Genomic DNA, 13,063 nt, shown 5'->3' on the forward strand with positions numbered 1-13,063 from the left:
TGCATGAAAGTTTGTTTAAAGTTTCATGCGTGCTGAATAAACAGTAGGTTGAGAAACTGCAAAGGTAGTTTCAGTATGATGCATTACTTCAAAGGTAACATGCCAATCTCTTTTGCAAACATTGAGTAATTAGGGGATTGAGTAATTTGAGGTGAGGATCGTGGTCACCAAATCTCCCATCTGTGATGCTAGGCTGCACCTCTCCTGCAAATACCAGTGGCATATCAAACCCTCTTAGGCAGTTGTAGCACTTATGACACATTTTTTAGTCTTGAGAAACACTCTTTGCTGTTCTGGATCAGTGTTGAGCATGATTATTTCTTCTGTTTGCATTCTTTATACCTCTTTTCTTTTGGATAAGACCAAAACATAGAAGGTTGTTTTGCTAGAATAGATTGACCTATACATCTCCTTTTGCCTGCTTGTTCCTTTTTCATGGCTGTAAAAGACCAGATGGAACATATGAAGAGCCTAGAAAGTTCTACCATGAAAAGCTTTGCCCAGAAACCTCCACTCTACTAAGAGAAAGCACTCTCAAGTGTAGAGGACAGCTGCTGCATTTCTGTGTTGCAGCCAGGGAATTTTTGAGACCCATTGTTCAAGGTTTGGGTCAATTTTCCCAGCTATTAAGACTTTATGAATAGGGCTATCTTTTCTAAATATCAAGTCTTTAGAGTTAAGTCTAATACCTCCAAAGAAACACGTGACCTACATTTTATAAAGGGATTTCCATGGTTCTGGGACATCTTTAATGGGGATTATTAAAATAGTTTTTCTGAATCTTTCAGTTTCATACTTTTTTTTTCCCCCCTAAAAAATTATCTCTGGATATGAGCGTATCAGCAACATGCTGGAATGGAGAAGCTCTAGCAGACAAAAGGAATCCACAAGATTTGTGGCCCCATTCCAGACTCACATGAATTAACCTGCACCTACTGTAATGTTTGCAGGAAGCAAGGTCAGATTAAGATGGAAAATAATTAAATAACAACTTTTGCTTGACAGCTGCAAGGGTTGTTGAGGAACGTGACTGTCAGAAGTTCTGAGGGAATGCTTCTGCTGTCAGTCTGCTCTTGAAATTGTTGGTGCTTAGTACCAGGAAAAACTGGAATAATAATACATTTTTTCGGGAAGCCGTGGCAGGTGGATGCCAGCAATAGTTATGAAGAGAACTCCAGCCCTAAACTGTCAGACTGCAGAAGGAAGAGTGTTAAATTCTAATCTCCGATTTACAAGTCTGGCAGTGCACACTGTTCACATGGTGTGTGATTTGAATAATGATGTGTCTATTCCTGATCTCATTAACCCTGATTTAATCCAGGATCTTATTTCATTAATTCCTGCAAGCTTTCATACAACTGGTTACACAAACAAACAAAGCCCTAAAAATCCTGTAACAGTGTGACTATCTTTCCAGCTAAATATTTTCATGAACCCCTATTTTTCCTAAAAAAGTCTCAGCTTGTCTGAGGGTAGTCTTTTAAAATACTGATGCACCTTCAGGAGTCTCAGTTTTCATTTTACATGCAGGGGTATCATCCAACCCTTGCCCTCCTTAGGTAGGTTCAGTGGACTTGTCTGCATAACCTTTTTAGCTGTGTTGCAGAGGTTGAGTAATTGTGATGGTTTAATAGGGTGTTTGAAGAGAGGTCTATCAAAGAACAATAGAAACGTCTGTAATTTGCCCTAACCTTTTTACCACACAGTTTTTCATTCTGTAATGCAGAATTGTGTGATTAAAGTCTTCTATAGGAATTTGTGTAACTTTTCATGACTTGTTAATTGGTTAGAAAAATGGCTGTTTGGACCATCACCAGGTTTTTTTTTTTAAATGTGGTTGAAATTAAAATTTTGAAATTCTGTGGTGCAGTATTTTTTCTATTTTGTATGTTTTGTGTAGCACAGTGACTTCCTTTCTGTTTGTGGGTTTATTTTTTTGTTTCTTTTTTACTGTACATCATTTAGAAAAGATAAATCCTTTCATAAAAAAATTCATCTGTATGATTTTAAACAGAGAATGCGAGACACTGGATGAGTCAGTTAATGTTCTCATTAGAAAATCCTGCTGCTAAGGATCATCTGGTCTGTGATAGGATTCTGCATAAAGGATTTGTTACTTTGTCTCTCTAAACCTGTCTGTGTCATAGAGATAGCTTATCTGCTTATCTAACACATTACAATTTGTAATACTGCCTCCCATCACTTTATTTTAAAAATCTGTGTTGTCTCTTTTTTTCTCTGTAGTGGTCATCTCTTCAAATTGTTGTGAGAAGGAACATAAATACAACCCTGGAAATTAATGGATTTAAGTAGTTTCTTGTATATATTATCAACTTAGCTTTATGTGGTAATATGCACAGGGCTTTTCCTAAAGACAGCAGAAGTATTTTTACTACATGAAATATCCATTTATCACCCTCTAAAACTGTAGTCTGTTACAACAGGCTTTTTTAATATGGCCAGGTGCCTGTGGGGGAAACTATCAGCATGCTGAATTCTGGCATATCCCACTGTCTGCTTGAAGAAATGAGGAATGACATTGCACTTTCAAGTAAAGCAACAATGCTTCTAATTTCTGGGTTAAAATGGAACCTTTGTGAGAAGAAATTTAATTCTATTTGAAATTGCTTGAATAATTTCATTCTACTTGAGCTGAACTGAGGAGAAACTGCCCAAGAAGCACCTTTTGTGCCTCCCCACAGTACCTTGCTGCTGTACTCATGGATGCAGGAAGGAGCACGTGTGTGTTTCTAAGCACCTGCACAAATATGTGTGTGTGTGTGTGTGTTGAGACCACTGGGCAGCTGAAACACACACAGACTGTACTATTCTGTTGCCAAACACAGGTGAAAGGCAGGAATTCCAGCTGATGAAAGCCTGGCTGGCCATCCATTGTCATAAAGGTTATGGAGGTGGGAGAGGAGGAGTATGAGGGTGCCAGTTAAAGAGTCAGGTCGTCAAGCATCTTCCCCATGACAATCTTTGCTGCAGCAGTGCCTTTCCCCCTTTATCCCACTGCTCATATTTGTTGCTAAATATGTACAGCAAAAAAAATTCTCAGCCCCAGATTAAAACTGGGGAGGACAGTGCACTGCAGGGGTTCATGGGCAGGTGTTAGCAGACAACTCGATGGCAGTATGAAATAAGAAAGGTGCTTCCAGTTCCTCTACAGGTTGTGAGACCTGCTGCAGTCATACAGTGTGATTCTCTGTGAGGTTTCAGAAGTGCAAAGTCCATGTCAGCTCTGCGACATGTTCACTCTAAATCCTAAAGTCTTTGGGTCATCATCTCTCAAGTTCCTCACGTGTGGGTGGTGGGACTGTGTCCCTCTGTTCTGGTGACAAGGTGATGAGTTTGGTTTTCCTCACCTCTTTAGTAAATTTATAACAAGCTTCTGCCTTTGTACTTCTCACCTTGGGGAACCTGCACATAAAAATCTACAAATGTACTTGCTGTTTTTCAAAGCCTTCCTTAAAGGTGTCTTGTCACAGTGCTTACAAAATGCTAAAGTGCTTATGCACCTGGCCTATGCCAATCACTTCTGCTTCTTCCTGCTTCCTGCCATCTGCAGTGTCTGTTAATCTGTTATGCTTTTGCTTACACCTAGATTGTGAGATCTCAGAGAGAGATACTGTTGTTTTTTCAGTGGGGTCAGGATGCACTGAGTGGCTTGGAATGGCATCCAGCACCCAGCACTGCATCCTTTTCCTATTTGCTTTTTTTAATTGCTCTAATTATAATTTTCAGCCTTGGTCCATTAAGTGCATTGAGATGTAATGAATTGCTTTTTCTGTTTGTAGCGAAGCTAATCACTGCTGTAGCCAAGCACATCTCCAAAACCCAAACCACAATAAGTAGAGGGTGTATTCTTTTTTCTTCTTGACTTTCTCTGAGACAAGTGGTGTTATGTGTTTGTTGCACATTTTTTAAACTGTGCTCTCCACTTTTGTTACTGTTGTTTCCTTGCTGTTTCTTGTAGCCTCCATCTCCTCCCCTCCCCTACCCCCCAGTTCTTTTAGTCTTTTCTTTTTTTGGTAATTAAAAATACCCAGCAAACTGAATGGTATAGGTGAATATGAGCTGTCTCCTTTTAAACTGAAGAACAAAGTCTGAGGCTAAGGGCATGGAACAAGGAGATTTTCTTGACCTGAAGGGATGCAGAAACACACACTCCTGTTCCCAGAAAAGCACAGCTGAAAGATTGCATAACACTCAATAAATCTGAGAGTTTTGTTAAATTTATTATAAGGCCTGCACTTATCTCTCTAGAAGTACAAGGCTTTCTACAGTTGTAAGAGTGTATGTCCTATCCAAAGGCCTTTTTTAATCAAAAGTATGTACAAAAAGACATACCAAAGCTGTATTAAAAAGGAAGAATGGGGAGATTTCTTTACAAGAGGAGCTTGAGTTTGCTGGGCATTGGTGTGTAGGAGAGGAACAGAGGCATTCAAGTGTGGCACAGTGTGGCCTCCTTAGAGCTGTGGTGGTTAGAGCTGTGGTACAGAAGGCATTGTAGCATCTCGAGCTGGGATAAACAGGGAAAGTTCAGACACAGACATCACAGAGAAGTTACCAGCAGTTCAAGCAGGAACAGGTTGCACTGTGCCTTTAGTGGCACAGTATTTTTGTGGCTAATGTTGAATACACTGGATGTAGGAGTTCATGGGGGTTTTTTCATAACAACTGTTAATTTGTCATTTCATTGAAAATTTTTCTGTTGGAAGTTGTTTGCACTAAATCCAAGCTATTAATTTTTTTGTATGGATGTTTTCACATGCCCCACTATTATCCCAAATGTTTGAGTATCACCTTTGTATTAAGTTTATAAATAAAATTAGTAATAAAATGAATATTTAGATGCTCCAAGAACAATGCACATGGCAGATGGGCTGCTGAAGCCTTTACTTATGGCTCTGTAATGAATTTATGATTGTGCAGACTGGGTTCTGGGGGTATGGTAAATAGCAGAGCAGTGTCCTGACAGGAAGCTTTGGAGTGTTCATAAGGTCCTCCCATCTGAGAAGCAAGGGCAGCACTATGGGCTCACCTGAGCAGCCATGCAAACAGTGCTGCTGACTGTCCGTGGATGGTGTTCAAGGCTTTAGTTGTGCTGGGAGAGAGCAAACCAGTGCATCTTTTTTTAGGTAGCACAGGAAAAAGAAAGGAGGGTAACATGTCAGAGTCCTCATCTTTGAGGTGCCTCCTTTTGCTTACTGCTGGTGTTACTGCTGGAATAGATGCACTGTTCACAGGTAAAACTGGGTGAACAAACGTTTTTCCCTATCAAGCCGTAAATCAGACAGGAGTCATGTGAACCACAGAAATACACTTGATTTTGAAGGCCAGATACAGAAACCAAAGAACTGTTTGAGAAAGGTTTAGGAGGCTGTGGTTTAGAAATAACCCCAGAATTAGGCAGTACTAGCACAAACCAGGAGGCTCATGAACTGTAACCCTGTCTCTTTTATTTTTATTGTATTTATTTAATGTCATATGCCTGACAGACAGCTGGGAACATGTTTCCTATAAACTTGGGATAAGCTGATAATGAAAAAGGAGAGAGGATGTGGAATCCTGCAGCAGTGAAACAAGAGCATAACTTTTATCATAAGCTCAGATGATGTGTGCAGTAGCAGTATGGGATCTGTGCAGCTGTTAGAAGCTGGGGGTCACTGCTGGGGAGGCACACTTTCCAGGCTATCCTCCCCACTCTGCTTGCTGACAGGGCCACTACTAAGTGTCTCCTGTCATAACCAGCTAATGGAGAGATCTCAGTCTTGATTATGGTGCTTGAAGGTCTCATGTTCTCCCTCTGTATCTTGGTATTGCCCTAGAGAGGAGAAGCCAAAGACTAGTGATGCAGAAGCCAGGAAGATAAAAGCTAAGTGGTTTCTTAATTGTCCCTGAAATGTTGTCATTTTGCTCATGTAAAGCTTGTGCTATGAAAGTATACTGGATTTTAGTGCTGCCACCATCTTTCTGGTTGAAAATAATTTTCATATTGATGCTAGTTCAGTTGATGGAAGGTTTGTTCCAACCTTGCTGCAGGATATGGTGTTTATTTATATTAGAACTACAAGATTCTTGACAATATCAGTGCTGCACTAAGCACATTTATAATTATTCACTAACTCTTAACTAGTTTCAGTGAAAATGTCACAGGAAATTAGGAGGAGTAAATATTGCAGTGATGTACTCTGCAGCAGAGCTTGAGGTTTTAATATAAATGGATAATTGAACTCATATATTGTTTGAAGTTGCAGATATTGGTTTCAGGAAATCATTGTGGCAGATGTCTCTTGAAATGTAAAGTATGTTTTTTGAGAAAAGAGATTGAAGGAAAAGCATTCTTTATCTTGGAGGGGTCAAGAGCAGTAGCTGTTTTTCCCTTTGCATGGAAGCCTCAGATAAATTACCTTATAGTCTGATAGTGATTTTTCTCATAATTTTTCATGGCTCCCAACAGCTTTGAGGAATGAACTGTTGGCTTTAGAATTTTGTACCTGCAGCAGCACAGAATAGCATTTTGTTGCATTTACACTTCTGGAAAAGGTTGCAGTAATTTCCTCAAATGTTTTCAGCTGAGTTTCCTGTAAAGGTCAGAAATGCTAGAGTAAAAAAAAAACTTGAAACTTTGGTGTAATGAAAATGACAGAAGTTTTTGTACTTTCCTAACTGTAACTTTTGTGGCTGACCTAATTCAAGCATTAGCTATAACTTCAAGGAAACTTTTTGGTAGGTGAATGGGAACTTCAACATGTAGACACACAAACAGAATAGACTTTTTCTGTGGAAGGTAATACAATATGAAATTCTGAAAACAAAGCTAGGTCTTGCAAACAACAGTAGAGAAATGACATGTTTTCTCTTTGAAAGCTGTTAACCGCTCTTTTTGTCTCTCTCCAGCTTGACAAGGAATGTGTCATGTGAATGAGTAACAGTTTTTGACGTGCAGAAGATAAGGTGTTTAGTTTCTAGATTTTATAGATTGAAATAGCCATTTAATAGGCTACAGGTACACTTGAATATTCCTATGTGATGGACTTTCATCACGCTGCATAATTTGTTGTTATTTAATATTTTGTCACGTTGTAAAGTTCATAAGCTTATGGAAAATGTCTTACAAATTTCCTGTGGCTTATACTGATGTAGGATTGGATTAGAGAAGATCCAAATAAAAACAGCTCAAGGATTGTCTAGGATTTTGTGTTTCTTTGGAGAAACTGTGTTTCAAAGTTTGCTAGAAGAAAATCTTTTTGTGGTGATTTGGCTGTTGGTATCTATGTAGTATGATTGAATCCTAGTTACAAAAAAAATTATATTTTTAGGTGTTAAAAGGATGTACAAATTTTAAGGGCCTCCAGAGTACTCTATGCCCCCATATCTTTGAAATCGTAATGTTTCATGAAATCAAGCTTAGTTTATTTTTAAAGCTCACAATTCCTTTTTTCCAATATTTCTCAGATCGAGGATGCCTCTTCCAAGTAAGAACTGCTTATTATATTGGAATCACACAGGAGGTGGAAGATGTCTTATAATTTCTGGCGTCAAGAGAGCCTGGTTTAGATTTTGTGGGTGAAATATGAGGTTATTTACTTAAGGCCTGGTTCCCTTACGGCTTGGGTTCCTGAGGCATAGCCTCTTGAAAATGATCTGCTAATAACCTGCAGTTACCTTTGTGCAGGCTAAGAAAAAAATGCAGCATTTTGATCCTTGAAGTTTATACTGGGCATTGTCCCAAAATCAAGTACCAAACAGTACCAGAGATTGAGGTTTAGAGGTATTTTTGATGCTGGTAGCACTGGGAAAGCCTAGCTCTTTGCAGGTAGGTTATGTGAGTGAGACAGCTGCTCATTCTGCAGAAACATCTCAGTATTGGAGGAAGGGTGAGGTAAAGAGCCAAGCGCTGCACTCAGGATCCCTTTGAGCTCCTTCTCCTGAGGCTCTGTGTGTGGCTCTCCACAGACATTTGTCTTGTGAACTTGGCTCTGTAAAGGGCTCTCTAGGTTGTTGAGTCTGGTCCAGATAGTGTCAGGGATTCTTAGTGAAGGTGCTCGCAGTATCCCTCTGAGGAGACTCAGCACGGCTCAGGTGTCCTGCAGGACCAGTTCAGCCCCCCTTGTTCTATTCAGGGGCAGATTGGTCCACAGTGAGTGGTGGTTGTATCTGATTAAGGTGTGAATATATTTGCTGTAGTCAAAATACCACCAGAAACAAATGCAAAAGTCCTGGTCAGGAGGTGCACTGAAGTCCTTGCTGGGCAGACAACTTGCTCAAGTAGGCTGAGCTTTTCCCAGTATTTTAGAGAAGTATAATGTAGTAAAATCTCTTAGCTTTCTTGTTTCTTCTCTCTTTTCATACGCAAGCTCCTTTTTCAAGAAGCTTGAACTTGCAACTGCACTATTAGTTTCTGTTCATCCTCCTTTAGCGTTTAAATTCAGCTATTCTTGAACTGCTTAAGGCAGACCGAGGACTTTCATCCTAACTGAATGTTTGCTTTCTACTTACTTACTTGTGTACATGGAATTTCTTCTTTAAAAGAAATAATATCTGAAAACTTCAACTTGAAATCAGAACCAGAAATAGAGCTTGTCATATACTGGGAAGGTTCCCACAAGCCACCTTTGTTATGCACAGGTTTGCAAGCTCATTTGCCTGCTCTTTCCATTTGTGGTAGGCTTTGACTCCTTACAGATCTGGAATGAGTGGATTATGTAGAGAGACTTCTATAACCATTACTGATGCAGCACCAAGATTTTAGGGCCATTATGGTTGCATCATTTACCAAATATGCAAGGTAGTAATTTTTAGTGTATTTTTTGCAGTTAAGTGAGCTGACCTGGTGTATCTGTTTGACCAGACTTGTTTGTGTTTGTTTTCACTTCATTCTTCAAGGAGAAATGAAGTTTTCAATACAGCATTATGGTATTTTAGAGTAATAAGCTATTTTTTACAGCTGGTAAGAGTGGGGATAGATACAAAGGGCTATGTCAATATTTCTAAATTTTATCAGCACGAGGGTCCCTTTCTTTGTCCTGAGGATAGGGCTGCCTGGCTCTGTTTGGGCCACAGCTGAAGAAAAGTCCTAAAATCCTAAGTTCCTTAAGGGTGAGCAGTATAGAAGAGAAGACAGCAAAGAGGCAGAAGCAAGATACTAGAGAGAGGAGAGAGGCTGTAATACCGGCACCAATGTTTGCTGCAGGCTGCAGTGGTGAGGCTGTTGAAGGTGTGGGGCATTTGTTTGGGTTTGTTTGTAAGTTTTTAAGTCTTGTCCTGTAGACTAAGACCAGGAATTGAAAAGATGTGCAAGGGTCTTAAACTGGCATAATTTACTGCAGAATATGTGCTAAGATATGGGCTCCCTATAGGGTATTGCTAAGTATGGGTATGTTTCTGGTACAATTTTAGGCTTAGTAGGACTGGATTGACTTTTGCTTGATTTCTGTTTCACTATTTGGACAATTATACACTTTTACTTTCAATTCTCTCCTGGATCTGTGATTTCAAGCTGCTGGGGTTGATCATGTCATGTTACTCTGGGCAGTTAGCTATGAAAAACTATGACCCTTCTCATGAGCATCAAAGGAAACAGTAATGAAAAGTAGCTCAAACAAGTACTAGAAAGGCAGAAAATAAAACAGTACTTAGACGATTTTGGTGACTGCAAGGTGAAAATTCATTCTATATGGATTTCAGCGGAGTGGACACTCAGGATGTGTGACTCTCTTCTTTCCATGAATAGTGGATGAGAAAGGAAGTGTAAGACTTCCCACCCTACAAACAAATGCCAGTGTTTGGGAGTTGTTTTGTATTCCTGTTGCTTTTCTCAGGAGCCAAACAAGGCTTCCTCAAAAAGCTGTCAGCAGCAACAAAGGCACCAGTGTCATTCATCTGGAGACTAAAAGGTACAGCACTGTTTTCTGGTACAGCAGACAGTTTTTTCTGTCAGTTTCGAAGTTGCAAAAGGATTTTAAAAATGAAAAAAAATTGTACTGTTTTTTCAGAATGTGTGAATTGAGGATTTAATTACATTCTGACATAAAGAATGAAAAATAACACAGTAATGATACACAGGAAGCAAGTTCTGGCAAGATGGGGTCTTCCGTAGGGTGTTGTCTTGTGGTCTGGTTCACACGAGAGTACTGTTTGAGTCACAAATTCTGTTTAAACTGTAGATAATATTTTAATACACAGTGAATTTGTCACCTAGCTGCAAAATAAATTTAAAGCTTCAATATGACAAGCTTTGGGTGAACTCATTTATTATACATTTTATTTTTTAAAGCTATGAAAAAAAACTTGTGGAATAATGTATGTGTTAGGTCTAGTGCATTTTTTTGTAGAAAGTGATATATTCCTCTAAATGTGTACAGTGTTCTTAAATTCTCATGTGGTTCACTTTTCTACAAGAACTATGTGCAGCATTTCTTCTAACAACAGCAGCATCTGTCACACAGATACCACACTCCTTTCATTCACATATCCACATTTGTTATTTCAGTTATTATAGTTACTGTGATGAGTTGGATTTTAGATACTATTTTACCTTTGTGATGTCACTAGATAAAAGATTTATTGTACCCTCAGTGGGCAGCAGTTTATAAAACTTTTATCTCTGCTAATGGAACACAGAAAATGCTTTGTGCAGATACAGAAGACTGTTTTAATGTTGTGTAGCTAATAGTTCAGCTTTGAAATACCAGTTGGACTGGGGAAATAAGATATTAAAAATAAAGAAGTTCAGGTTTAAGGTGCATTTTATAGAGAATAACTTGCAAATTCTTACTTTGCTTGATGCTGTTCACAGATGACAGCTTCAGAAACTTCATATAGAAATGTGCTTTCTATGGTTTAGTGCCCGCGTCTGACATGCTGAAAACCTAAATAAGAGCTACAGTATTTCCTGTGTATGTAACAGTGCTGTGGGAAGGTGGAGGTTGATACTGTACTGGGATGTAGAAGAGGGCAGTAAATGTAAAAGAGTTGAAAGGGAGGAGGAGAGGTTGAGTTTTTTATAAGGCAAAGAGTTTGTCCAAAGCCATCACCTGTCCCTGATGCCAGCTCAGCGTAGATCTCATCAGATTTGCAGATGATACCAAACTGAGAGAGCAATTAACATGCTTGAAGGCAGGGCTGCTGTTCACAGGGCCCCAGACAGGAACATTATGAAATCCAGCAAGGGCAAGTACCAGTTCTTGCCCTGGGAAAGAGGAATTGCTGTCATGCCGAGTGGGACCTGATAGGTTTGGGATCAACTCTGCTGAAAAGGACCCTTGGGTCCTGGTGGGCGGCAGCCTTGTACCCTGCCATCAAACACAGTGAACAGCATCCTGGGCTGCATGAATAGCCTGCAGATTGAGGGAAGTGATAATTCTCCTTCACCTGGCACTCATTAGTCCACATCCAGAATACAGCATCCCATTTTGTGGATGGGATGAGGATTTTACATAAAGGAAGAATATCGATAAACTGAAGCAAGCTCTGTGCCTGAGGAAGCTGAAGCACATGCACCCTGAGGAGATGCTGAAGAAGGTGTGGGCTTATTCAGCCTGAAGAAATGATTTTGGGGAGACCTTCTGATACACACAAGAATGTTATCCAGGAGACAGAGCCAGGCCCTTCCAGTGGTGCCTGGTGGGAAGGACAGGAGAGAGCAGATGGAACTTGAAAAGAAAGTTTCGGGCTGGCTTGAAGTGGGCTTGTGCAGTCTCTGTCCTTGGAGGTTTTCAAGACCCAGCTGGGCAAACAGCCTTAAACAGCCTGGTCTGACCTCACAGGTGACCCTGGTTTGAGCTGGGAATTGGAGTAGGGACCTTCTGAGGTCCCTCCCAGCCTGCGTGGCTCTGTGGCTCTAGGACAAAGCTTGGAGCCAAAACTTAACTTATTTTTCGGGACATGGTTGAAAGCAAATGGTTTAGCCTTTGCACTGTGTCATTTTCCCATCTATAAAGTGGAGGTAATGCTGTTTGTCTACTTCAGTGATGTTTCAAGATAAGATATATGTGAGGTGATGATATTTGAGATGCTTTGTCAAAATGGGTGTAGGCAACAAAACAGTTAGACCTTTAAAGTCTGACTAAGAAGCTGATAAAGAAGTATTGTGCATCTTCTCAAGCCCTAACTGTGAAGTCTTAGAAAGCTGTTTTCTGTGGATTTACTTTTATGAAACCCCACCATATTTATTTTCTCCATGTGCTGCCAAAGAAGTCAATCACCTTAAAAGGTAGTCAGCAGCAAAATGTGTTAGTGTTAGCAGCAGCTCTGACAGCAGGCTCTCTATATGCTTCTGCCAATTATGGTAACATTTGTCATATTTGCCTAGTTATTATTTTTCTTCCTGCTATGGTGGTTATTTCTGTGGGCTTTTCAAGAGAGTGGAAACAGACTTAGCTGCCTTTACATCAGGAGCACTGTACCGGTTCTGCCCTGTGTGTCAATTGTCCAGCTAATTGCTGGATAAACTAAGAAGCCTTTTTTTTTTCCCCCTCACACCTTCCAGCTTTGGTGATCTTTACTAAGAGATTTGTAAAGCTGTCCTACAATTTTCACACATAAATAAGGAATTATTCTAAAAACAAAAACTACAGTGTCCATTGGAAAAGGTTACAGAAAATTGCTTTCTTTTTGTGGCATTTTGTAAGAGTCTTTGAGGTAGCATTAGAGTAGGCAGGGCTGTATACATCGAAGTTTTAAGATAAAGTCTTGGGAGCTTGAGATTTAGAATATTCTATAATACCTTTTTTTTAACTCTTTCTTCTCTTTTTTCTCCCTCTCTGTCTACCTTCTGCAGGAAATAAAGAAGGACATGAAGAAAGAAAACACTGCCAACAAACCACCAGAGAAGCCTATAAATGAAGTTTCCAATGGAAGCCCTTTACTGTTGTCTGAGACAATTATTAGAACCAACAGAAAAGGTATAGTATGTAAGACGCTTAAATGCAGATTAAATTCAGACCTTTCAAAGAAAAAAATGTAAACCTTTCTTGTTTCTAGAAATAAAACTGGTGTCTGTTTAAGTGAAAAGGCATAGCAGGAATAATAATAACAACAATAATAAAAAAAA

At 39.6% G+C, this 13,063-nt stretch overlaps 1 protein-coding gene across 4 annotated transcripts in view; it reads left to right on the top strand.

The window, feature by feature from the left end:
• The window catches only part of SH3KBP1 (SH3 domain containing kinase binding protein 1), a 191,188-nt gene that overhangs the window by 38,825 nt on the left and 139,300 nt on the right, over positions 1-13,063 (top strand). For all 4 annotated transcript variants that reach the window (XR_001922148.1, XM_018084241.1, XM_018084240.1 and 1 more), the window contains exon 2: positions 12,791-12,914. Coding sequence is in view for 3 of the 4 variants with exons in the window: in XM_018084240.1 (XP_017939729.1) it covers positions 12,791-12,914 (124 nt within the window). In the remaining variant the exon portion in view is untranslated. The remainder of the gene's footprint in view (positions 1-12,790; positions 12,915-13,063) is intronic.

This window comes from Manacus vitellinus, unplaced genomic scaffold (genome assembly GCF_001715985.3).
Source record: "Manacus vitellinus isolate BGI_N305 unplaced genomic scaffold, ASM171598v3 scaffold_7_pilon, whole genome shotgun sequence".
NCBI classification, from domain to species: Eukaryota; Metazoa; Chordata; class Aves; order Passeriformes; family Pipridae; genus Manacus; species Manacus vitellinus.